This window comes from Ambystoma mexicanum, chromosome 2q (assembly GCF_040938575.1).
Source record: "Ambystoma mexicanum isolate Mex_15411 chromosome 2q, UKY_AmexF1_1, whole genome shotgun sequence".
Lineage (NCBI taxonomy): Eukaryota > Metazoa > Chordata > Amphibia > Caudata > Ambystomatidae > Ambystoma > Ambystoma mexicanum.
The window spans coordinates 1,442,459,609-1,442,487,516 of NC_090924.1; the positions used below are offsets into that span (position 1 = coordinate 1,442,459,609).

At 51.9% G+C, this 27,908-nt stretch overlaps 1 protein-coding gene across 4 annotated transcripts in view; it reads left to right on the forward strand.

Annotated features, from left to right (window-relative positions):
• Window positions 1-27,908, forward strand: part of LOC138570257 (zinc finger protein 850-like) — a 158,125-nt gene that overhangs the window by 79,735 nt on the left and 50,482 nt on the right. For 3 of the 4 annotated variants that reach the window (XM_069649015.1, XM_069649016.1, XM_069649018.1), the window contains one exon: window positions 3,806-6,854. In XM_069649015.1, the coding sequence (XP_069505116.1) occupies window positions 3,818-5,941 (2,124 nt within the window). In that variant the 5' untranslated portion in view covers window positions 3,806-3,817 and the 3' untranslated portion in view covers window positions 5,942-6,854. Of the gene's footprint in view, window positions 1-3,805; window positions 6,855-27,908 lie in introns of those variants that run through there. The other variant, XM_069649019.1, reaches the window with a different exon arrangement.

Genomic DNA, 27,908 nt, shown 5'->3' on the forward strand with positions numbered 1-27,908 from the left:
CGGGCTGCCTGCGTGGTGGTAGTGGCTGTGCTGGTGGGGCTTGCTGGCCATGCCTTGCCCTCCTCCTCCTCCTCCTGCGTCTCCTCTGTGCGGCCGGTTGTTCTAGTAGTTGGCGTTCGTCTTCTTCTTGAAGTTGGAGTACTTGCAGTGCTATCAGGTCCCCCAGGGCCAACATCGCTAGTCCTGCCGGTAGCATTCTGGAGTGGGTGTGGTTGTGGGAGGGGTTTGGGTATGCAATTTATGTGTTTTCAGGCTGTATAGCCTTCACCTGTGGTGATTCATTCCACCTGTGTCAGCTGCAATGCCTTTCGTGCGAGCACGTCCCGCACACGACGCTGCAATTCGACGCATGGCATCTTGCATTTGCATTCATGTTCTTAATCCCGAAGGCTGTGGAATATTGGTTTATATGTTAATTCTGCTATGGTCCCATTGTTGTACATACGATATTTGCATTCGCGAGCAGACTTGTGAAGGGTCAGTGGAATGTAGTGCTCGATCAACGGTGGACCCTCATGCAGCACTGTACCGACGTTCACCGACGGGCGGGGAGTCCCATCAGTGACTGAGGCCAGTTACCATTTTCACACACAGCCGCACTGCATAGATGTATTTGTGAACACAAGCGTTCACAGATGCCTTTTCAACGTGATGTTGCAAATTAGGAATTCGAAGGACAGCGCTTTCGTTTTTCAACTAGCGGCGTGGAGACGCCCACAGGTCTGACTGGAAATGTAACGTTCTATTGTTGAATGTCCTTGGGACAGGGCCCATGACGGGAATGCAATGATTGATGTGATTTGAATGGGATGCGCTATAGCGTAGTGGACGATAAGGCAGGACGTTCCCAAATACATGTGACTTCACTACACAAGGAATCCGGGCAGGAGCACAGTGGATTTTGAAGGCTGCATTACGCACAGACTCAATGGAAATGTCGAATGTTATGTGAGTGAATATTCAGGCGTTTTCATTACGGGTTGAGGGAATGATGAATGGATGCATGCAAAGATGATTTAATTGGGAGTCTGCCATGTACATGGCTATTTGGAATCTATCCCCTTCCCCTGCGCTATGTGATGCAAGGCTGCCATAGTGGGACCATCGTCTGTCTGCCCTTGTTGAACCCTCCCTGTCTCGACGCGCCTTCAATCACTTGTGTCTATGCACGTTGATGATCCCATCTGATGGATCCTGTTCTGACAGGCGCATGCACACAGACCCTCGTTTGAAATAGTGTATTCACCTCGATTTGTGTCGTTATGATTCGCAAGTGATTTTTGGGTGCAATTGATCCTTATGAGTGGGCTAGCATGCATATGGTTGTAGGTTTGGTGTGTTGAATGTAGTGAGTAATACATATGAAGTTCGGATGCCCATACTATCTTTTTTTTCATTTGGGTGACAGGTATCTCCTCCCCTTCTGCCGCTGCCATCTGTACGCCACTCCTGCAGATGGCTTCTACAGTCGACACCTGCAGCTTCGAGTTAATCAGTGGAGCACCATTACGATCTTATGGGACGATCGCCAATGGCCCACATGCCCTTACGCAGTACTAGTGGCTAGGTGCAGCATACCTAGCTTCCAGCTGGACTAGTGCCTACTTCATGGGACGGGCCTGCGGTCCTAGGCGCTTCCATGTTGCCTTTTTGGATGTGGATGTAGCCCCTGTGTGCCATGAAGGTACAGGGCGTCACACATGGGGAAGCTGGTCATTTATTGCGGATGCAGCCCACAGTAATGCTGATCATTTGTGAGTTTATGCTCAAATGGCTGTATGGGCTTGGTGATTTTGATGTGCATTAAATTTATATTCAGATATTAACCGTGTAGCGTTATTCTTTGCTAGTAATGTGGCATATTCCGATTTGTGGCGCGATGTGTTGTGAGGTGTTCTGCATTGGGTTCCGGCTTCTGGGTACAGTTGTGTGGTACGTGCTTATGCTGATGGTTGGTTTGACTACTGGCATGTGTACAGGGCTGGTGCAGTCTCCCTCAGGTTACTGCTTTGACTGTTGGTTTGCACTGGTGGCAAGCGATGGGGGACTGTTGTTGTTTTGTGTCATGGCATTTTCAGTTCATTTTGGTGTACTTGCACCTTCAGATGCCTGTGCTGCATCAGTACGGCAATGGTGTGTTGCCAATTGTGGATGGCCACTCACAGGGCACTTGGGGCCCGTGCATGCATTGGTTCGTTGGCATGCATGGGTGACTTGTACATTTCACTGGTTGCATGGTGTGACTGCATTGCGCCTACGAGGAGTTGTGCAATGTGGCCAGGGAGTGGAGTACAGGCACTCAGTAGGGCCATTACGGTTGGTTCGCGATGCCGTAGTTCTCGCCATGGCGGAATGGTACTTTCCGCCATGCTTGATGGCGTTAGGTGAATGTCCGCTGGGGTCAGCATTCGCGTACCGTTGCGCCATGGCGGATATTGCGGTTTTGCACGGCGCGCGTGCGCGTACTTGGTGCAGTTAGCGTTGGCGTTCACTACGGTGTCGCTAATCGCATCGTACTTTACGGTGACGGGTCATGATCGCAACGGGCGGTATTCGATGGCGGTATCACATTTCCGCCATCGTTTTTCGTATTCCGCAAGGGTCGTAATGAGGGCCATTGTTGCAAATGTTTTCTCTTCCTGTTTTCCCTTTCTATGTCTGAAGTGTGATGTAATGTTTTCATTGTTTTTAAAAAATATATATTTTTATGTACTTGGCCATGTGACAGCTCACAGCTAAGGAACTGCTGTAGGTCCTATGTCACACATGTTTGTGGTTTTTGTGAATCACATAGTTTTCCATGGGCATATTACAACATGTGTGGTTTACACATGGTCAGACAGATAAGACAACTAACGCATGTGCTTACATGTACATTTTACATGGAGTATGTTATTTAATTCTTTCTGCACTTTAGTTACTACACCCAAATAATGAATATATCTTATCATATCCTAGTCAGTATTTTGTACAATTACCTGAGCTCCTGAGCTTCAACATGACTAACATAATAATGACAGCGATGTAATTGTTTGTAATTATTATAGATTATAAAAATATCTGTTAATGTTCTTTTTGATTTGTAGAGAAGAGTTATTCAATTTTGTAATGTGTGTTTGTTTAGTTTAAATTTTCCAGTGGTGCTTAGGCTTCATTCTAAATCTACACAGAATCACAAAATGGCAAATCCAGGGGACATTGCAGGGGCTGCGTTTCCATCAGATAACCTCACTGCCTCTGCAGCAAGGATGGGCAATGGCGTGTCCTCCTGTTCTATCTTTCCGATTGTCAACAGAATCCTGGGGGTGCTAATCAACCTATCAACCTAGTACTAGCACTTCACTCAATTGGATATCTGCTGGCTGGCGGGGGAGCAACCACTTGCCACCCTCTCAGGCCTCAGACCCCAAAGGACTTCTATCTGGTGCTCTCAAATGCAAAAAATCCCTTTGGTTTCCCCAAGGCCAGGTAGAAAGGTGGAGGGGGAAAAGCACTGAGACAGAAGGGTGGACACTCCACTACCACCACCCAACAGCACCCTCATTATAATACTAAATTGAAAAATGGTTAGGTCACTTGGCTCACTTAAAGTGGATTGGAATACAGCAGTTGCACCTACACATTTTGTGGGACTTGCAGGATTGGCAGATAGGAGGTTTTGCTTCATTCCACAAACTCTTAATCAGGCCCAAAGTGTGTTAGTGGGAGGTAGGGACAATAGTTTGCTGCTGCTAACTCGAGCCAATAATCTTTTAGTATTTCAATAACATAAACTAATATATGGAACTTGTGCTTCTTTCAACAGAATCTAGAAGCCATGTCCATTACAAAGAATCTCAAAGTAAACATGAGACGGTTGGATATACAGAGAAAGAAGAGCGATCCCACAGAAGATGGGCAGCACCAGTTCACTGAACATGTGAAAGAATTAACATTCTCCCCCGAGAGTCAAAAGCCTTCTCAATCTTCGACAACTTATATAAAGGAGAAATCATATGCCTGCAGTGTTTGTGGGGTGTGCTTTACTAATAGATCTAATCTAATTTTGCACGTAAGATCCCACAAGATTGACAAACAACATGAGTGTACAAAGTGCCCAAAAATCTTTACCCGGTCCTGCTCTTTAAAAATCCATCAGAGGATCCATACAGGTGAGAAACCCTATGGGTGTACAGAGTGCACAAAATGCTTCACTAACTCTTCAGGGCTGAGAAACCACCAGATGATCCACACTGGGGAGAAGCCTTATAAGTGCACTGAGTGCATGAAAAGCTACAGTCGCTCTTCTTATCTGCAAATCCATCAGAGAATCCATACTGGAGAAAAGTCCTACAAGTGCACAGAGTGCAACAAAAGCTTCTCTCGTTCTTCTATGCTGAAATGTCATCACAGAGTCCATACTGGGGAGAAGCCCTATGAGTGCACAGAGTGCAAGAAAAGCTTTAGTTCCACATCAACTCTTAGTATTCATTTTAGGATTCATACTGGTGTGAAGCCCTACAAGTGCACAGAGTGCAAGAAAAGCTTCACTTGTTCTTCTATGCTGCAACGTCATCAGAAAGTCCATACTGGGGAGAAGCCCTACAAGTGCACAGAGTGCACAAAAAGGTTCAGTATGCCATCAAGGCTGATAAGCCATCAGAGGATCCACACAGGGGAGACGCCATACACATGCACAGAGTGCAAGAAAAGATTCAGTCACTCCTCACAGCTGAAAATTCATTTCATGATTCATACTGGCAACAGGCCCTACACATGCACAGAATGCAAGAAAAGCTTCATTCGCCTTTCAAGTTTGAAAACCCATCAGAGGATTCATACTGGTGAGAAACCGTATGAGTGCACAGAGTGCAAGAAAAGTTTCAGCGATTTCTCGGTATTGAGAGTCCATCAGAGAACCCATACTGGGGTGAAGCCCTACGAGTGCAACGAGTGCAACAAAAGCTTCAGTCGCTTTTCTCATCTGAATAGCTATCAGCAAATCCATACAGGGGAGCAACCCTACAAGTGCATAAAGTGCAAGAAAACATTCAGTCAGTTCTCAAATCTGAAAGGTCATCAGAGTATCCATACTGGGGAGAAGCCCTTCAAGTGTACAGAGTGCAAGAAAAGCTTCACTTGTTCTTCTAAGCTGCACTATCATCAGAGAGTCCATACTGGGGAGAAGCCATATAAGTGCACAGAGTGCACAAAAAGATTCAGTATGCTATCAAGTCTGATAAGCCATCAGAGGATCCACACAGGTGAGAAGCCATACATGTGCACAGAGTGCAATAAAAGATTCAGTCACTCCTCAGAGCTGAGAAACCATTTCAAGATTCATACTGGCAACAGGCCCTACACATGCACAGAATGCAAGAAAAGTTTCATTTTTCTTTCAAGTTTGAAAACCCATCAGAGGATTCATACTGGTGAAAAACCGTATGAGTGCACAGAGTGCAGTAAAAGTTTCAGTGATTACTCAGCATTGAGAAGCCACCAGAGGACCCACACTGGGGAGAAGCCCTACAAGTGCAATGAGTGCAACAAAAGCTTCAGTCGCTCTTCTCATCTGGAAAGCCATCAGCGAATCCATACTGGGGAGAAGCCCTACAAGTGCATAACGTGCAAGAAAATATTCAGTCAATCCTCACATCTGAGAACTCATCAGAGTACCCATACTGGGGCAAAGCCGCATGAGTGCACAGAGTGCAAGAAAACCTTTCGTCTTTCGACTCATTTGAAAATCCATCAGAGGATTCATACTGGGGAGAAGCCCTATGAGTGCATGGAGTGCAAGAAACGGTTCAATCACTACTCAGCAATGAGAACCCATCAGAGGATTCATACTGGGGAGATGCCCTATGAGTGCATGGAGTGCAAGAAAAGGTTCCGTCATTCCTCAACAATGAGAGGCCATCAGAGGATTCATACTGGGGAGAAGTTACTACTTAGTAAATAATTGTAATCATGTTTCTCCATCAACATACACATTGCCATTGTGTGCATGTAGGGTTGGTCCCATGGCATTCACACGTCCGCAAATGTTATTATAGCAAAAGATAGGGTTAATTAACTAATAATATTCACAGGAATCTAATTAACTACAGTTAAAAAAGGCTCTATAATACTTGTGTAGTAATTGGTACAACCACCCGGCATTAGGCAGGCCCTGAAACTGTATGAACTGTATAAAGGTCTGTGGGAACCCATATCACTTCCCCAAGTCATCCAATAAGCTACACAGGCAGCAAGGATAAAGACAGTATATGTTTTCATACAGCTATGCAGAAATTGACAGATAAACTGGCAGAGTACTCCAGAAATGAGGCTCCTGAACTCTCAAACCTTGGGTTTTACATACGATTTTACACACTCAGCGTTATACAGAAGAAGGGATGGCTTTTCAGCACCATTCGGGTCCTGTGCAATTCTGCTCAGCTCACTCACGTGATATGGATCACAATCTCTAGCAGATCTTTTCCATCACACTTTATAATACCTGATACAGCATATATCATCCATGTGATCTCTGTTTCGGTTTTCGGGAGATTTTACATGTCTCCATTTGTGATGTGGAGTGTGTCACTGGGGATACTTGTGCCGTGAAGAGAGGGCAACGTCATACTCACGCGGCCGTTCCCAAATCATGGCTGCACTCACTGCATCCTTATCTAGTTATGGCTACAGTTGTACTCCGTCCAAGGGTCATGTGCTCCCAGAGTCCATAGGAAATAAATACTGTCTGCGTCAATAGGATTCACAACAAATGTGAGAACTGGGCTGGACTCACCAAGTCTCAATAGACCCCAATTTCTTTTATAATGAATTCTCCAAAGTTTGGAACTTATTAATAAACAAATACGTTTCGTTACCGTTTTGTGTGTTGTCAATTCAATGTAGTAATAAGCTAATGCAACCACTGGTTATATGATAATTTTACTCATAATACAATGTACAAAAAAAGTTCATAACATCCATCATAAATCCTAAAATATATCTCAGTGTCCAGGACTACTATGTAAGATGTTGGACAAGGAGAAAGTCTGGTCCCAGAATAAAGCCAAAGGATGTTTGCAGAGTTTCTATGCTCCATTTCCTAAATCCATATCATCTAAGGGAAAGTGGTCCTTTTAACCTTAAATGTAGAATTTCAGATAGTAGATTAAGACCCTTTTGTGGCAACCGTTATGAGTGATTCAGTAGCGAAGGGCAATTGTACGGAATTGCCATATGTTTGAAAACTGTGAATTCCAATGGTGAAAAAGAGGGACCCGGAAGAGGTCCAGAATATAGGTGGGGCGGCATTGATGACACATCCCATTATAACATGAACCGTTGAATGCCACTTTGTGAGGTCTTAGGTGTTTAGTTGTGTTATGGATGGGTCCATGGACTATCGGGATCTGTTCAAGGCTATATATCTGGGATAGGCAGAATACTGCGCAGGTGAAACCCTAGAGAACTAATACAACACATTTTTTGGCCGAATATCAACGCAAGTATATGGTAAAGCATGCGGTAGGTAAGAGACATAATGAATGTGGGGGGACTTTGGGGAGGGTGGCTTCAGGGTCCCCCCCCCCTATATACTTGCATTGGGCCTCATTACGACTCAGGCGGTAAGGGTTTTACGGCGGCGTAAACAGCGCCGACCCTTACCGCCTGAGTACGAGGTCCCTTAGCGCCATGGCGGACTTAACACCTGCTTTTAGCAGGTGTTAAAATCCATGGCGCTAAGGGACCATGGAGTTAATTACGCCACCGTAATTTACGGTGGCGTAATTAACGCCTTCCCCACTCCCATTATACCCTATGGGGCAAAAATGGGAATGGGGAAGGGTAAATGGGGATTGGGGACTTACCGCCCCGCCAAGGTCGGAATGGGGCCGTAAGTCCGCCAACCACCATGGCGTAAACGTAGTTTACGCCATGGTGGTAAAGTCACGGCCCAGGCGGTAACTTACCGCCTGGGTCGTAATGAGGCCCATTGAAATGATCAAAACGAATTTGAGATTTTCGTTCTCAATGTTTTATTTTCATTGAAAGCATGTAGATCCATACAAATTGCACCAAATCCTGGCTTCCATGGATTCCCAGGCATTGTGTCTGTGCCACATACAGCACAAAACACAGCACCCAACGGACACACATCTACACTCAATTTGGCTGCCCATTCCTCTAACATCCTTCGCATTGCCACATTCTCTATCCAGTCATACCATTTGTTCGGGAGCAACCCAAATGCTAATATACTTAAATATATTTATTCAATATTAAAATCATAAAAACAGTACAATGTGAATTCCATCTACAATGAATCACCTCTGGTAAATAAATTGTTTACAATGCGATGGGCTTAGCAGAGAGTGCCTATGTTATATTCTCATTGAATACATTTTTTCCTTTTCACTACACAGAACTTCTGGACTAAGTGCCATATACCTCATGACTGGACGTTCCTGTCCAACACAGTCACCTGATTCCTCTGCATCGGGCAGGCCTGGTTGGCACACGCAGAAAGTCAGCAAATACAATGGTTGGCGTTGTGTTTCACAGTCACCCGAATCACCTGCATCGGGCACGCCTGGTTGGCACACACAGAAAGTCAGCAAATACAATGGTTGGCGTTGTGTTTCACAGTCACCCGAATCACCTGCATCGGGCACGCCTGGTTGGCACACGCAGAAAGTCAGCAAATACAATGGTTGGCGTTGTGTTTCACAGTCACCCGAATCATCTGCATCGGGCACGCCCGGTTGGCACACGCAGAAAGTCAGCAAATACAATGGTTGGCTTTGTGTTTCACAGTCACCCGATTCATTTGCATCGGGCACGCCCGGTTGGCACACGCAGAAAGTCAGCAAATACAATGGTTGGCGTTGTGTTTCACAGTCACCCGAATCACCTGCATCGGGCATGCCCGGTTGGCACACGCAGAAAGTCAGCAAATACAATGGTTGGCTTTGTGTTTCACAGTCACCCGAATCACCTGCATTGGGCACGCCCGGTTGGCACACGCAGAAAGTCAGCAAATACAATGGTTGGCTTTGTGTTTCTCATCTCAGACTTGCATTTACTTAATAGTGCACTGTGTTATAGAAAACAAACAGGGTAATTCATAGAATTTCGCAGAAAAGTGTCGCAAGCGGCTGGCGCAGAGTGTCCGCGTGCGATTGACTGCGCCAGGCACGTGCGCTAAAACCGATTTCCGCGCACAGCGTATTCATGGATTTCATGCTCCCAAACCAGCCATGGCGCAGAGTATCGCAGCGACCCTGCAGCAGCGCCAGTAACGCCCCCAAGAACGCCCTCGCGCAAGGAAAAGCCATCAAAATCGCTAAATCATTGCAAAGGGCTGCGCTAACCCTGGACCAGTTTACAGGGCTGCCAAACAAGGAACGCAAAGCGGGTAACGTGCATATCAGGGGTACGCGTGAAGTTATACACGCGATTAGCCAGGGTACGTGTATTACAGGGGTACGCGGGAAGTTTAACACGCGATTGGCCAGGGTACGTGTATTACAGGGGTACGCGTGAAGTTATACACGCGATTAGCCAGGGTACGTGTATTACAGGGGTACGCGGGAAGTTTAACACGCGATTGGCCAGGGTACGTGTATTACAGGGGTACGCGGGAAGTTTAACACGCGATTAGCCAGGGTACGTGTATTACAGGGGTACGCGGGAAGTTTAACACGCGATTGGCCAGGGTACGTGTATTACAGGGGTATTCGGGAAGTTTAACACGCGATTGGCCAGGGTACGTGTATTACAGGGGTACGCGGGAAGTTTAACACGCGATTAGCCAGGGTAAGTGTATTACAGGGGTACGCGGGAAGTTTAACACGCGATTAGCCAGGGTACGTGTATTACAGGGGTACGCGGGAAGTTTAACACGCGATTGGCCAGGGTACGTGTATTACAGGGGTATGCGGGAAGTTTAACACGCGATTGGCCAGGGTACGTGTATTACAGGGGTATGTGGGAAGTTTAACACGCGATTGGCCAGGGTACGTGTATTACAGGGGTGCGTGGGAATCATCACACGCGATTAGGCTGGGTGGGTCCTCACAGGTGTTCCCTGTACACCCTCCACGGCCCCTGTAGGCAGCCTACAAAACAGGGGACTACCCTGCACACCTGCTCATGTCCCCCTGCACCCCCACCCCCCAGCAGTGCAGGGGCAGCCTCCACCAGGCCCCCACTCATGTCTCCCACCACCCCCACCCTCCCGCCACCAGGGGCAGCCTCCACCAGGCCCCCACTCATGTCCCCCTGCACCCCCACCCCCCAGCAGTGCATGGGCACCTTCCACCAGGCCCCCACCCATGTCTCCCACCACCCCCACCCCCCCGCCACCAGGGGCACTCTCCACCAAGCCCCCACCCATGTCTCCCACCACCCCCACCAGTGCAGGGGCACCCTCCACCAGGCCCCCACCCATGTCTCCCAACACCCCCACCCACCAGCACTGAGGGGCACGTGGCCAGCAGGCAGTCAGGCAGCAGCAGATGGCAGGTGGGAGCGTGCTCAGGGCTCTGGGGGGCAGTAATTTGGCCTCCTGGCCAGGAGCGTGGTCTCTTGTGTGTGAACGCGTGGACAGCCTGATAGGGAGTGAAATCCCACACGTCAGCAAAGGCCCTTAGCGCGTAAACCCATCAACAGCATATGCGCGCCTATAGTCACCTGCACGTGCAGGAAATTGTTGCGTGACACGTCCCAGTGTCAAAGCGTGTGATTGGTGAAAATGGATCTACACGCAGAAGTGACAAAGCGTGTGATTGGTGAAAATGGATCTACACGCAGAAGTGACAAAGCGTGTGAATGGTGAAAATGGATCTACACGCAGAAGTGACAAAGCGTGTGATTGGTGAAAATGGATCTACACGCAGGAGTGACAAAGCGTGTGATTGGTGAACGTACACGCTGCGTAAGTGACGCTGTACGTGTGGGCCTGTATATAAGGTACATGTAGAACACCATTTCCTTGTACGTGCTTTTCGTGGAGAGCGAGTGGGTGAATTCTGTACTTCTTGTCGTTTCACACGCGATTTACTTCACGGCGTTTCCAGTTCGTATTCCCTGTTACCTCTGACAGCTTTTTCTCTTTTTTCTCTTTTACTGGTTTACCTGGGCCTGTTCCCTCAAACAGTGTCCCCTTCTACTGTTGTCCTGTCTTCTCAGACAGCGTACACATCTTCTTTTGGCGGGGGTTTAGCCAGCCAAACGCGCTCATTCTTCACGCTCTTTTACCTGGCAGACGGTGAGTCACGCACGTATCCAACTTCTGTGCTTGCCCCGTGTGTAGCCTACCCCTTCAGAGGTCATTCTAGGCTGCGTGTGACACGCATACGTTCATTCTTGTGTTACTGGGTGCCACAGCGTAGTGCAGGTTTTTCTTTCTGCACACGTGGTCTAGGAGGGGTTGTGTGCACGTCATCTCCCTTTTTTGGGCCTCCTGTGCGTTGTGTGACCCGTCATCTTTCCCCAGGGGTTACAATCAGCCGTGCTAGAGCACTAGGGTACAATTACCATCTGGTACCCAACCCCTTTGACCCCCAATTGCCCAGGACAATTGTCTACAGCCACTCCCATATGCACATTAATATCAGTGCCATGGCTGGGAGGCGAGGATTCCGTAAGGGTGGCAAAGGTGGAAGAGCCACAAGTGGTGGCCGTGGTGGATCCGGTAGGGGACGTGGTCGTAACTTGTAGGGTGAGCCTGTCCCCCCATGTGTGGAGGACCAGTCAAGGGCACCCATCATCCCCCTCCCCTCCCCCCCTCCCGTTGAGGCTGAAGTGGCTGACACCATCCATGCTCAGCCCTTGTTGGACCAGCCCATTGTGGCACCAGACCTGGCTGACTCCATGGCTGACTTCCAGGTCAGCAGGGCTACGACACGTGCGCTGGTGCACGTTGATGCCATCATGCCACGTGGATCTGGGGCAGCAAGGTCATCTGCTGCACCAAGGAGGCAGGGCGGAGTGGCTGCAGGGGCAGCTGCGGCTCCATCCACCCCAGCCCTCACACACCCAGCCAGGACAGTGTCGGTCCTAGTCCATGCTGCTGACATTCCCCCTGACACCATCACACTAGAGCCAATGCCTGCACCAACTCCCATGCTGAGTGTGCAATCCCACACTCCTGATACAGAGTCCACCAGGGCTCCTGCCCCTAGTGTCCAGAGCGGCGCAGGACACTCAGGATCACCACCACCTTCCAAGCGGAAGAGGAAGAGTGCTCGTCCGGCACAGGCTGATGCCCCAGACACGGCTACACAGTCCGGCCCGTCCAGGAAGCCCAGCTTCACGGATGACGAACTGAATGCACTTGTCGAGTATGTGTCCGGACATGACAACGAGATGGTCATTGTTGCAGGATCCAAGACCACACCTGCACAACGCCAGGCACACTGGCAGACCGTTGCGGACATCGTAAGTGCCCTTGGAATCGTGAGGCGCACAGCCAATGATTGCTATAAGCGCTGGAATGACCTAAAGCGCAGGGCAAAGAGTAAGCTGGCCTCAAGTCATGCCGAAACTCTAGTGACTGGAGGTGGGTCTCCAGTAGTAGACATGGAACTCACTCCACATGAGTCAGTCGCTGGGACCTACGTCACGGAGGAACAGATCCAAGGCGTGGGAGATCTGGCTGATTACGAGGCATTGTCCGGTGAGTGCACATGCATGTGTGTGTCATCCATGTGCATGGTGTGTGTGTGAGGGCTTCTGTTTGGGTGCCAGGTGAGAGTGTGTGCGCCTCAGTCGTATGGGTCAGCCATGTGCTTCATGCAATACTTCCTGCGCAGCTGCATTTGGCCATAGCAGTATCCCTTCTGCCAACAGTAGACATCTAGCACAACTGCACGCCAGTTGCCCTTGAAGTGTCACCTTGACACAACATATTTGCTTATTTTTCACTGTTCATTCAGTCAGTTTGTTTGCATTCCACCACTTTCACTAGGCATGTCGCTGTCCACTAGTCACATGTCTGACATGGGTATGGTAAAGTGGAGTGACTTTGTTACCTGGATATCATTTGTACACACATGTCCCTGTGCAATTTGACCATTTCAGACTGGCAGCTCCAGGTGAAAAATCTGACCTGTTAGAATCAGAAAAGCTATTACATGCGGGAACTGGACTGAATGAATAGGTGCTGCCCTCCTCTCCATCTTCACTCAATAGCAATGGTACATGCCATCTGTGTGATGGCATGTGTGTTTCACCTGCCAATCACAGGCCAATGTGTGATGCCACTGCCAGGCAGCATGCAGAAAATGTGTTCATCTTCCATCTTGGTGTCATCAGTGTGTGCCATTTGCCTGCACTTCATACACAGTGAGGGTGCATGCATGGGAGGGTTTTAGTCATGTGGGACATGTGTCAATCAAGTACTGGTTCTCTTGCTTCTCAGCCCTCAATGTGTGCCATGGTGCTAATGCCTGTTTCCATTACTTTGTTTTCATGTCTTTGCAGGGGAAGACGCACCTGATACTGCTGGGGTTGTGGAGATGGTGCAGACCCAGGAGGTGTCCCAGGGCCGACCAACCACCAGTGAGGGACGTGGTGTGGTGGTGGGGGAGAACCCACAAGTGCTGCAGGTCGTGCTCTCAAGGGGTGTCTCTGGCTGCACCTCCCCCGAGCTGTACTCAGGTGTTGATTCGGATGAGACCTACGTGCCGTCGCAGGTGAGTGTTCCAGGGAGGGATTCTGTTCTGTCTCACCCACCTGCACCAGGGTCAGTACCCTCCATGGGGATGTCAGTGTTGGCAGCTACGCCTTCGGTGGTTACGGATGCAGGGTCACACTCCGCGACATCTGATCCTGTTCCTGGGCCAGCAGATCAGAGGGGGAATGCAGTCCTGCAGCCTCAGGCAGTGCCGGCACAGCAAGGCGCAGTTCGCCTTGCCCCAGACAGGTGTGGTGCCCGCCGACGTGGTGGCCGTCGCCACCCGGCAATACCGCATGGGAGCAATCCATTTACGGTATGGCTACCCAACAGGCTGCATCATCCGAGATGATGGCTCAGGCCATGGATAGGGTGGCCACTTCCATTGTCCCCCCAGAAAGGCTGATGGAGCGACTAGAGCAGGCAACCGACTCCATCTGCCAGTCACACAGGGAGGACATGTTGGGGTCCAACAGGGACAGGCGGGCGGCACTGGCGACTCTGCAGGAGGCCATCTCCATTGAGTCCCAGGGCCACAGGGAAGCCCTGAGGCAGGAGCTCCTACACCTCAGGATGACTCTTGTTGAGCTTGAGGCTTCAACACACCAAAGGACAGAACAGCAGCTGGAGCGTCTCACCCGTACGCTCTCAGCTGAGATGCAGGCAACGAGGGCGGAGGTCCGGGCATCCCGTGAGTTGTTGCATGGGGACCTCCGCACACTCATCCTCCAGAACCAGACCTACCACACCCGCATGCTTGCAGCCATGGAGGAGCAGACTAGGGCCTTGCGTGGGCTGCCTCCCATAGTGCAACCACCTCCGGATGCAGCTGCACAGGGTGATAATAGCGACAGCAGTGATACTCCCACAATAGGGTAGCCGTGTGGGCCATGAGCCCATGGAGGTGTTTTATCTTCCCAGGATCCACGCAGGTGGGTTCTGGTGTGCATCCTGTCCTCGGACCTCCTGGGTGGCCTCCCCAACCCCCCCGGGCCCATCAATGGCCATTTTTGATTGTTTCTTATTTTTAATTTTATTTTGATTTCTTTTATTCCCAATTTTTTTGGGACGATCTGTTGGCTTCGATCTGTTGGCTTCGATGTGTTGGCTTCGATCTGTTGGCTTCGATGTGTTGGCTTCGATCTGTTGGCTTCGATGTGTTGGCTTCGATCTGTTGGCTTCGATGTGTTGGCTTCGATCTGTTGGCTTCGATCTGTTGGCTTCCGTGGTTCCTGTGGGCATACGCTGCATTGTGGCTGGGCACATGCAGGCTTGTAATGTATTTGGTTCAGATGCTTGGGTTTGAGTCACACACACCCCTCCTGCTTCCCGTTTCCATGGGCTTGCAAAGGGTGTGCCCAAGTGACAGTGAATTACACAGTGACGTTGGACTCCCATGAGCTGTGTGGCCAGTCTGTAGTCAATACTGTGTATACATTCATAGTGCATATTGCTGTTGTGTTGTACACTGCATGTTGCATTGATGTGTAACTCTTCTTCTGTGTCTACCTCCCAATTTGCAGGTCCCTTCCTCAAGTCCACACAAGGACCTCTAGTCTGGCGATGGGGACCATGTTGGCAGCAGTGCACCTACAACTCTACATGGCGCCAACACTGCACAGTTGGTAGTGGTGGGAGTGCAGGCATTTCCAGGTGGTGAGACTACTAATATGTAACATTTTTGATGTCATGTTAATGGTACTACGTGCTCAAGTATGTTGTTGGTCCGGCATTGCTGTGAGCATTTCAGGTGTTGCAGGTTTCTAATAGTGCCACTGTACATAGTGAGAGTGATGTCATGTTGTGGGGATTACTTTGTTTACCTGCAATTAGCATGACATGGCACGGTGTGTCGTGTGGCAGTGCTGGGGTTGGGTTGGCTGACATGGCACTGTCCTCTTGTTGCATTTTGCAAGTGGGTATTCATTTTAGCTGCTTCAATGTGTAACTTCACAAAACTGCATTGGTGGTGTCTGTGTGGGTAGGGATGCACACATTGTGACACTTCCAGGTGAACAATCTCAGGCTGACATGGAATTCCCGGTTCATTCTCCAGACATTCAGGATCAGTGTCAGGTTGAGTCATCATTGATTGTCAGATGGAATGTGCCAGGGCAGTGTGCACTCCACAGGGGTGTGATTTCTATGTGAAGTAATTAGCCACTAGCTGTGTACGGGCTGCCTCCCCCCGTGCGCTTTCCCCTCCCATGCGCAGCGGCTGTGCATGTGGTTGGGGATGTGGGGCCACCACCATGTCCACGGCCAGGCCCCGGCGTGTTGCAACGTTGTGCAGGACACATGCTGCCACTATGATCCTGCACACTACTGGGGGAGCGTATAACAGCTGCCCGCCAGAACGGTCAAGGGAGCGAAAGCGTGACTTTAGCACTCCGAATGTGCGCTCCACTATGCCCCTGGTTGTAATGTGGGCTGTGTTATATCTTACCTGGGGTGGCGTGGTGGGGTTCCGAATTGGCGTCATCATGTGGGGGCTGAGAGGGTAGGCACTGTCCCCTGTGGAGGTGGGGATTGGTATCATTGGTGAGGTTGTGACCTTGCTCAGTATCCAACATGCATGCATGTGCAGTGGCATACATACTCACCAAGCAGCCATGTATCGCCATGCCGCCCAGCTTCTAGGTCCCGGTTTAGGGTGGACATTCGGTAAATGAAGCTGTCGTGGGTGGAGCCGGGATAGTTGGCATATACTGAGGTGATAATTCCCTTGGCATTACATGCTACCTGCACGTTGATGGAATGCCAGTGCTTGCGGTTCCTATAGATGTGCTCAGATGCCCTGGGGGGACGTAGAGCCACATGGGTGCAGTCGATGGCACCTAGCACTTTGGGGAATCGTGCCACTGCGTAAAAATCCAGGGCGGCAGCATGCCTTTCTGCAGGTGTTCTGGGCAGGTATATGTGCCTGCGGACTGATGGGCGTGCAGTCATGATGTTCAAGGCCTGGTGTAGGCAGCGTGACTGGGTGGCCTGTGGCACCCCACCCACTATGGCACTTGTCCGCTGAAATGATCCAGTGGCTAAGAAGTGCAGTACATTGAGGACCTTCTCCAGGGGGCTGAGTGCTTGGGAGCACAGGGTGGGTGATGTGAGGTCATCCTCCCACTCACTCACCAGGTCCAGTATGATGTGTGGTGGAAACCTGTACCTCCCATACACCTGGTCATCAGGCATCCCGAAAAGGCTGGCTCTGGGTGTGAATATTCTGGCCCTGACTATCCTCCTCCTTTGGTAGCCCACTGCCACTGCTGCTAGGAACGGTATGTTCATCCTGGCGTCTGAGCTTGTTATTGTTAAAGTCCGCAATTTATGCTTAGCGCGTGTTCTAGGCGAGCGTGTGACCCGCGCACCCCTGGAATCCAGTTCCCAGTCCAATAGCGTGTGGAAATTCACATGCACCACGGGATATAGCGTGTGACCCGCGCACCCCTGGAATCCAGTTCCCAGTCCAATAGCGTGTGGAAATTCACACGCACCACGGGATACAGCGTGTGACCCGCGCACCCCTGGAATCCAGTTCCCAGTCCAATAGCGTGTGGAAATTCACACGCACCACGGGATACAGCGTGTGACCCGCGCACCCCTGGAATCCAGTTCCCAGTCCAATAGCGTGTGGAAATTCACACGCACCACGGGATACAGCGTGTGACCCGCGCACCCCTGGAATCCAGTTCCCAGTCCAATAGCGTGTGGAAATTCACACGCACCACGGGATACAGCGTGTGACCCGCGCACCCCTGGAATCCAGTTCCCAGTCCAATAGCGTGTGGAAATTCACACGCACCACGTGATACAGGTTCGCTGACGTACTTGCGTGTGTAAGTGGCCGCGCACCCATTAAATACACGTATATAGGCCAATCGCGTGTACGCGCACTTTTGTCCAATTACACGCGATGACACTCTGACGTGCAGTATCTCCACGTGTGCCCCGTCATCACGTGCTGAGTGGGGAACACCCGTGCGGGTCACGTCACAGACGCGCTTACGCGGTGAGGGACTCTGGTCCAATAGAATCGCGTATGCGTGCTGACGCGCTTACGCGCTAAGGGCCTTTCCTCGGATTTCACGCTGACGTGCAGGATTTTCACGTGCCAAATCACTCCGTATCAAGCTGGCCACGCGAAAACACACGGAAGCCCACGCTCCTGCCCAGAAGGCCGAGTTACTGCCCCCCAGTGCCCCGAGCAGCCTCCCACGTGCCATCTGCTGCTGCCTGCCTGCCTGCCTGCCTGCTGCCACCGTGCCCTGCCATTTGGTGCCTGCACATCAGCCATCTGCAGGGGTCCAGTTGCTGTGTCCACCCCTGCTGGAACTGAAGACTCCCGACTGGTATTACATCGCTCCACAGCCCAGCCCCAGGACCCAGTTGCCCACCCACACCTGCCTCTGGGGTTGCCATGTCGGGCACTTCCACATCTGGCACCAGTGGCAACCCCAGGCCAGAGGGGCAGAGGGGCACCAGCTTCACTGTCACCGAAGTTGGTGTCCTGGTGGAGCATGTCCTGGGGCAGTATGATGCCCTCTTTGGATCGTCCCGCGCCAGCAAGGAAGGACGGCAGAGGATCTGGGCCGACTGTGTGGTTGCCATCAACGCGGAGGGGGTGGCAACCCGCGACGTCCTGAAGATCAAGAAGCGCTGGGAGGACTTGAGGTCCAGGACCCTTGTGAAGGCCCGGCGCCTCGTGGAGGGGGACCGGGGCCGCATGAGTTCCATCCAGATGAGGGTCCTGGAACGCGTACGCCCAGCGCTCCACGCCCAGATCCTTGAGAGGGAGGCCCGTCTGGAGTTGAGCGGTAAGTGTCCATGCATTACTGTGTGAGACAGGGCATGTTGCGGTGTGCTGGTTCTATGATACTTGCCTGTATGTGTGCCATAGGCCATGTATGCATGTATGTGTGCAGGGACATCATGGTAATGCATGTGCGACCAGTGATGTGTGATGCACATGGTTGTTGCATGTGTTGAAATGCCGCATGGGGAGCCCTATTCAGATTTTGAACATGAGAGCATGCCAGTCTCTGTACCTGGACATGGGTGGGGGTGAGGGATGGGTGCTGATGCCAGGTACATATATGGTAGCCATGTCTGTGTGCCTGACCTGCGTGTCTGTGACTTGTGCATGCCATGGATGCATGACACATGTGTGTGACAATGCAGAGATTCAGTAAAGCAGCCAAATTACCCTTGTATCCGCTGTGTTTGGTGTGTTTGGGGCCAGATGGATGTGACTGAGGTGAAGTGTGTGCATGTGATGGGCATGAGGCATGATGCATGTGAGTTACATATCATTGAATGTTTCTAGAGTCCATTGGACATGCATGGAAATGTCCATGGCATGCACCATGCCTGTTACTGTGTGTGTTTTGCCTGGACTGACCCATGTGTTGTGGAGGGACATGATGGAAGTGTACTTTGACAGTGGTGCTCATCTGCTATTGCTTCCTGTCTAGGGGACCATTGTACAGTGCCCTGATGCTTGTGTTCTTTGTCTCCCTCTACGCAGCGGCTAGTGAAGAAGAGGGCGGAGACGGCGCTGTGGAGCAAGGCGGCGGGGATGCCCCCACGGCTGCAGCGGAAGGGGTGGGTGAGCCCCCACAGGGGCCTGCTACGGTGGGAGACGGTGAGGAGCCATCCAGGTTGGTGGTTTGCACAGAGGAGGAGGAGGCCGCCACTGGGGCACACATGGGGCCTGGTGGGGGCATCCCTGCTGGTGCAAGTGGTGCAGTCCAGGGCCAGGGGCAGGAGGCAGCACAGGTCACCGTGGAGGGGCCTGTGCATGTCGCTGTCCCTGACCCTGTGAGTGCACCACCATGCACCAGCAGGGATGCCCCGTCCCAGGCCTGTCCGCAGGTAGAGGGGATGTCCATGTCACCTGACTCCCCTCCACCTGCGGACGTGGGAACCCCTGGCCGTGCGGAGAAGGTCCTGATTGGGGTCGCGATGCGCACGGCTGTGATTCGTGATGCCGTGCGTGCTTCCCGGGAGGAGCACGCACGTCATCACGAAGTGCACCGTGCCGACGTGGCCCAATTGGGATCGGCCATGTTCGGGGGTTTCCTGCATGTGTTGGCCAATGTGGCGGCCCTCTCCTCCTCTGTGCAGGCTATCCACCAGTCGTTCTCCTTGCCGTCTTCCAGCCCAGATGCCACCAGGGCCCCCTGTGGACCTGCCCCGACCAATGCAGCCAGCTCGGTGGGGATCCCATCCCTGCCACAGTCGGGAGTCAGAGATCCAGCAGGGGTGGACACCAGAGCAACTGGACCCCAGCAGATGGAGGATGTGACGGCATCATCGGGCAGGGCACGTGCACGACGGCGTCGGTGGTTTCCATCAGCCTGGATGCCGTCGTGCTGGCACAGGCAGTTGCGTCGGAGGCAGCAGCAGGCTCAACGTGGGAGGCATCATGGCTCGGGGCCATCAACATCAGGGGTGCAGGCATCGGCCGGAGGGCAGGAGAACCCTGGAATGGGAGTGGCTTCCGTGTGGGAGAGGTTGTGCCAGCGGATAGGTGCGGAGCGGCAGCGGGCAGAGGAGGAACGGCTCACGATGGTCAGGGCGGAGGACTCCATGCGGAGGGCGCTGAGGCGGGCTGAGTGCCTCGAGGGTCTTCGCAGGGAGTTTGAGCTTGACACTGCGTTATCCCTGCGGGACCTCGGGGCCAGGGAACATGCCCGCCTCCAAGCCATTGACCAGGAGTTCGATGATGCCCTGGCCCATGACAACAACCAGTGAGCCGTCCGAATAGCCCGCTGCCTTTGTATATAGTTGTATAGTTAGGGTTAGGTTTCCTTTGTTTTTTTGATTTTTTTTTGGTTGCGATTGGACAATGCACCACTTTTTTGTATATAGTTCACTTTTTAGTTAGTAGTCAGTTAGGTTTAATTTGGTAGGGCTCATGGACCCAGGATGATCTTCTTAATTGGCTTATTTTAATTTTTCACAATTTTTTCTTGGACATTCATCTTGTTTTGTTTGATTTGCTTTGTGTTTTTTCTTATTTCATTTCCATTCTACTTGCTGTTAAATACATATTATTTTTTTATTCTTCAATGTGTCGTATCATCTCATTGCTTTCAGGCATGTCATGTTGGGTGTTTTGTCATTCACTTGCAGCCATTGTGTGTGACAGACATGTGTTAAATTGCATTATTTAAATTGGGGGTGTAACATGTAATTGCCTTCGATATGTGGGTGGGTGTGATAGTTGGTTGGGCCTTTTGGCAGGGGAGGATGGGCATTACGGACATTATTGGGGAATGTTGGGACCCAGGTGCAGGGGGGCATGGATTGGACATGGGTGGGGGCCTGCTGGCAGGTGCCCCACAGTGCTGGGGGGGTGGGGGGGTGGGAGACATGAGTGGGGGCCTGGTGGAGGGTGACCCTGCACTGCTGGGGGGTGGGGGGGTGGGGGACATGAGTTGGACATGGGTGGGGGCCTGCTGGCAGGTGCCCCACAGTGCTGGGGGGTGGGGGGGGTGGGGGACATGAGTTGGACATGGGTGGGGGCCTGCTGGCAGGTGCCCCACAGTGCTGGGGGGTGGGGGTGGTGGGGGACATGAGTTGGACATGGGTGGGGGCCTGCTGGCAGGTGCCCCACAGTGCTGGGGGGTGGGGGTGGTGGGAGACATGAGTTGGACATGGGTGGGGGCCTGCTGGCAGGTGCCCCACAGTGCTGGGGGGTGGGGGTGGTGGGAGACATGAGTTGGACATGGGTGGGGGCCTGCTGGCAGGTGCCCCACAGTGCTGGGGGGTGGGGGGGTGGGGGACATGAGTTGGACATGGGTGGGGGCCTGCTGGCAGGTGCCCCACAGTGCTGGGGGGTGGGGGTGGTGGGAGACATGAGTTGGACATGGGTGGGGGCCTGCTGGCAGGTGCCCCACAGTGCTGGGGGGTGGGGGTGGTGGGAGACATGAGTTGGACATGGGTGGGGGCCTGCTGGCAGGTGCCCCACAGTGCTGGGGGGTGGGGGGGGTGGGGGACATGAGTTGGACATGGGTGGGGGCCTGCTGGCAGGTGCCCCACAGTGCTGGGGGGTGGGGGTGGTGGGAGACATGAGTGGGGGCCTGGTGGAGGGTGACCCTGCACTGCTGGGGGGTGGGGTGGTGGGTGACATGAGTGGGGGCCTGGTGGAGGGTGACCCTGCACTGCTGGGGTGTGGGGTGGTGGGTGACATGAGTGGGGGCCTGGTGGAGGGTGACCCTGCACTGCTGGGGTGTGGGGGTGGTGGGTGACATGAGTGGGGGCCTGGTGGAGGGTGCCCCTGGTGGCTGCGGGGTGGGGGTGGTGGTAGACATGAGTGGGGGCCTGGTGGAGGGTGCCCCTGCACTGCTGGGGTGTGGGGGTGGTGGGTGACATGAGTGGGGGCCTGGTGGAGGGTGACCCTGCACTGCTGGGGTGTGGGGGTGGTGGGTGACATGAGTGGGGGCCTGGTGGAGGGTGCCCCTGGTGGCTGGGGGGTGGTGGTAGACATGAGTGGGGGCCTGGTGGAGGGTGACCCTGCACTGCTGGGGGGTGGGGGTGGTGGGTGACATGAGTGGGGGCCTGGTGGAGGGTGACCCTGCACTGCTGGGGTGTGGGGGTGGTGGGTGACATGAGTGGGGGCCTGGTGGAGGGTGACCCTGCACTGCTGGGGTGTGGGGGTGGTGGGTGACATGAGTGGGGGCCTGGTGGAGGGTGCCCCTGGTGGCTGGGGGGTGGGGGTGGTGGTAGACATGAGTGGGGGCCTGGTGGAGGGTGACCCTGCACTGCTGGGGTGTGGGGGTGGTGGGTGACATGAGTGGGGGCCTGGTGGAGGCTGACCCTGCACTGCTGGGGTGTGGGGGTGGTGGGTAACATGAGTGGGGGCCTGGTGGAGGGTGACCCTGCACTGCTGGGGTGTGGGGGTGGTGGGTGACATGAGTGGGGGCCTGGTGGAGGGTGCCCCTGGTGGCTGGGGTTTGGGGGTGGTGGGAGACATGAGTGGGGGCCTGGTGGAGGGTGACCCTGCACTGCTGGGGTGTGGGGGTGGTGGGAGACATGAGTGGGGGCCTGGTGGAGGCTGACCCTGGTGGCTGGGGGGTGGGGGTGGTGGGAGACATGAGTTGGACATGGGTGGGGGCCTGCTGGCAGGTGCCCCACAGTGCTGGGGGGTGGGGGGGGGGTGGGGGACATGAGTTGGACATGGGTGGGGGCCTGCTGGCAGGTGCCCCACAGTGCTGGGGGGTGGGGGGGGTGGGGGACATGAGTTGGACATGGGTGGGGGCCTGCTGGCAGGTGCCCCACAGTGCTGGGGGGTGGGGGTGCAAGGGGACATGAGTTGGTGTTCATTAGTTCAAGGAGACATGTGCCTTTGCTGGGGGGCATGCCCATGGTGGGTGGGCTGCCTGCGGGACATGACCAGGGATGCAGGGTAGTCCCCTGTGGTGTGGGCTGCCTGCAGGGGCCGTGGAGGGTGTACAGGGTACACCTGGGAGGACCCACACTGTCAAATCACATGTGGCACTTCACGCGCACCCCTGATATACACGCGCCCAGGCTATTCGCGTGTGGAACTTCCCGCGCACCCCTGGAATACACGCGCCCAGGCTGTTCGCGTGTGGAACTTCCCGCGCACCCCTGAAATACACGCGCCCAGGCTGTTCGCGTGTGGAACTTCCCCCGCACCCCTGAAATACACGCGCCTAGGCTATTCGCGTGTGGAACTTCCCGCGCACCCCTGAAATACACGCGCCCAGGCTATTCGCGTGTGGAACTTCCCGCGCACCCCTGAAATACACGCGCCCAGGCTGTTCGCGTGTGGAACTTCCCGCGCACCCCTGAAATACACGCGCCCAGGCTATTCGCGTGTGGAACTTCCCGCGCACCCCTGAAATACACGCGCCCAGGCTGTTCGCGTGTGGATCTTCCCCCGCACCCCTGAAATACACGCGCCCAGGCTATTCGCGTGTGGAACTTCCCGCGCACCCCTGAAATACACGCGCCCAGGCTGTTCGCGTGTGGAACTTCCCGCGCACCCCTGAAATACACGCGCCCAGGCTATTCGCGTGTGGAACTTCCCGCGCACCCCTCCCGCGCACCCCTGAAATACACGCACACAGGCTATTCGCGTGTGGAACTTCCCGCGCACCCCTGAAATACACGCGCCCAGGCTATTCGCGTGTGGAACTTCCCGCGCACCCCTGAAATACACGCGCCCAGGCTGTTCGCGTGTGGAACTTCCCGCGCACCCCTGAAATACACGCGCCCAGGCTGTTCGCGTGTGGAACTTCCCCCGCACCCCTGAAATACACGCGCCTAGGCTATTCGCATGTGGAACTTCCCGCGCACCCCGGAAATACACGCGCCCAGGCTGTTCGCGTGTGGAACTTCACGCGAACCCCTGATATACACGTAGCCCGCTCCCCCAGACCCGATCGCGTGTGAAACTTCACGCGAACCCCTGTGATGCACGTACCCTGCTGAAATCGCGTGTTAGACTTCCCGCGCACCCCGGTATACACGCACACGTATTTTTTGTCAGCGGGTGTCCGTGTTTGTGGGTACCCCTTTGCACATCATTTTTCCTGGAGGGCCACAGTATGGGACATTCATCATGGCAGTATATAGGTGCGATTTGTTGGCGCACCTTTTGGCGCACATTTCTTACAGCCGCAGAGACGCTACCGCCTGCTTTCTTGTGGCGGTCGTGTTTGTGCCTGTGCGCTGGTTTGAGCGTGCGCTTTTTTCCCCTATTCTATTCCATGAATACGTGTTGTAGGCGAGCGTGTGGGCGTTCCGCGCACTTGTGCCCTGTACTTCCCCCGTGACGCCCACGTTTTGGCAAGTTGTTCCCCATTCCGAGTGTTACGCCCGTGTTCCGCCTACTTTTGTTGCGTGCGCCGCGCTATGTGCGATTTTCGCTGTGGCCTGTGCGATTTTCGCAGTGACCTGGCGCACGCTGTTAGATGGCCTGTGCGCCAACGTGCGCCGCGCACTTTTTATCGCACATCTGCTGGTTTTCTCGCGCACGGCCTTCCATGAATCGACGTGTGCTGCTTTTCGTGCGATTTTCGCAATTGCACTGCGATTTTCGCTATTCCACTGCGATTCGCACGTTTTTGCCCACTTGCGCCGCGCTAATTATTCCATGAATCGGCCTCAAAATGTCTACAATGGTGTGTTTCGGCCTGTTAGATTGGAATCAGCCCTTTTCATCGAGCGCCCCCCCTTTTTTTTTCTTCAGGCCTTTATCGGGACATAGAGGAAATGTTTTGACCCCATATTCATTCTATAATGATGGTGTTTCTTGGCATGCATGGGTAGACCCTCCTTGTTTGATTTATCTGATCCTGCAATCAACACATACACCTATCAGTCAAACACTCAATTCAACATTACAGTAATCTGTACAGCGGAAAAGCGAAGGCACAGGACTTACTTGCGACTCTTCATTGATGTCCCTTAGTCTTGCATCCAATGCTGTTTTCAGCTTTCTTTAACAGATATGTCAATTTAACATAGCATTTAACACTTGAATTTGAATATGTTTAAAGGAAGCTCCGGTGCATACCAGTACCAAAAGGTTAGTTTAGTTCCACTCACTGTTTTCAATCTAAAGCTCTTTTTACTCAAATGTTCTACACTAATCTTCTGATGTAGCAATGTTTCCATGTTGAAATGTCCAATCAACATTGCATAAATGCTGTCATGCATTGACGCTCTCTGAAGGAAAACGGCGGGAAAAAGAAGAAAGAGTTGTATCTTTTCTCTTCTGCTCGTTTATGCACACGTTTTGATTTTAACACAGAGCCCTTTGTCTCCTCTCCCGCTGCGTATGCCGTGCCGCACCAACTTTTCTATTTTCATTTCATTGTGTTTACCCATTCTTTTCACAGGGTAATTAATTTATGATGAGCTGCGTTACTAAGTGCTTAATCAACTGTCAAACCTTATTAGACGTTATCTGTCCCCTAAGTGTTAGTGTCAACCATCCTGGTGTCAGTACATTTACGGCCAAGAAAGCCCCTGGTGGCCTTGTGGAAAAAGATGCTACTGTAATGGTGTGTGTATTATAAACTTAGGTGGACAAAAATCTGATTGTGGGATTTGAACTAATTAAAGAACGGCTTACTGTGAGCTCAATCACTTCAGAGCTCCTTCCCTCTCAGTGGTGACAGAAGAAGCGCCGCTGTGTGTTCTATGAATAGGCGTTCTGTCGTGCCTCTCCCCACCCCCACATATACTTGTGTTCAAATGACCAAAAAGAAAAAACAAATTCAAGGTTTTCTTCCTTGATGTTTTATTTTTGTAGAAATTGCTTAGATCCATATATATCAATATATAATCAATCAGTGTGGCAGGCTCCAGCAACTTCAATAAATTCCCTAAACTCCTTGCCAGGCAGTGACTAGTGTTATTGATCTAACTATGTGATTGCCAAAGAGGAATCCCGTCGTTGAGATGCCATGACACTTCCTGTGGATATGACACTCGCAGACCATCCAGCATGCAGCCACAAGGCCCGTCTCTAAGTCTAGGCAACACTGGTCGTTAGTGAGCCTGTTTTCCATTCTGGCTCTTTTATCAATGGTTCCTGCTCCACAACAATTCCAGAAATTAAAGGGAAACCTGTCTTTCACCCCCTGCTCCTCTTTCTCCTTTCAAGGGGGACCCCCTTCATTCACACTCAGTCTTTCTCGGGCACCCCAGTCACTGGCTCACTTGCGGATCACCCTGTGCCTCCATTTGTGCTGACTGCTCTTACCCTCTTTGCTCTTACCTCCTCCCACTACTTTCCTGCCATCACAGTGAAGCCTGAGTGTGCAATACCCATGATTCAAATGGCAGTGTGGCCAAAACAGTAACTGGACCTCATTGCTTCGTGACTACCATAAACCAGAGAATCTCCTTCAGGGTACTATGCTTCACTAATTGCCGTGTCTATGCGTCTGTTCTGAATTTTCTCTTGTCACTGCCTGGGATGTGCAGAAGACAGCGCCCCATCCTTTTCAGGCACAGTTATAACAAATTCCAGCACAAGATTTGGCACTTGTGTTAGAGGAAGGCAATATGCTGGAGGTGAGGTCAGGATAAAACCTGTTCAACAATATATTCCTAGTAAAATAATAATGACAAGGGTTACTTGCATTGGACTGCATGTTTTTTCAGTCTGCGTGTGCTCTGTGTGTAAGGTATAGCAGAGCCCTCAACTGTAGACAGTTGCACTAGGGGTTGATAGACAATTTGTAATACCCATTCCCACTCTTGTGCTGCAAACCATAGAATACACCGAGTCCCACAAAACATTCTGTCTAGCTGTCACATAGTCACTGACAGAACAGTCATCTCTTCACCTGAACACAATGCACTGCATGATTTTTGTTATGTTGTAAACTAGTCCTCTCTGCCAGAAATTGAATAGTCATCTTATTGTTTATTTTATTGTCGTATGATTATCTAACCTTTGGCAAAGAGAAAAGAAAACAAAATGCTGCATTACACATTTGACAAAACACAAATATTACATAGTAACGCATTATCAAAGCACAGTACATATATAATAACATTCACAATTTCTTCTTAACAATATTTAAAACTGGAAACAATTTGATAAAAACACAGAAAAATTCATCAAGTACATCAATTAATAAAATTCATACAATCAAAACTAAAATACCTCATGCAAGTTTCAGAGATCTTAAAAAGCAACAACCGCTAAAACTAATGAAATGTGTGCCCAGCTAAGCAGGAGTGCCAAATAGAATGTGTGCAGCCAGTGGAAAGCAGCAAGGAAAACCTCTTAGAGTACACCTCCCATTTGCCAGTGAGTGATAAACAACCCGTGAAAAAATGCTCCAACCTTTTAGTCTTAGATAATGAGTTACAAAATCGGCATGTCGCAAATTGTTTCCTACAGTGAAGATGTAGGGGTATAACGGCACAAGATCTCCCTTGTAGGGATAACATTCCATCTAAACCGAACAACGAGTCGCCGCAATGAGGGGTGTGGATAAATAGTTAAAAGTGGTGCAGTTATCTTGGCAGACTTTTAATCGTATTTCAAGTGGAGCATCGAGTGATAGGAATGAAAAGAGTCAATTGTGACTGCCCCGTCCCTTTGAAACATGATCTTTTTGACTCTGGCAGGGTTTTCAATTAAGTCCTTCAAAGACAGAGCCAATCCGAACAGTCTTCTAAGGAAAACACCCCAGAAAGCGCAGAGGTATTTATCCCCTGCTTCCTCAAATGTCCACTTCAAGTCTGATATTGAACTCAT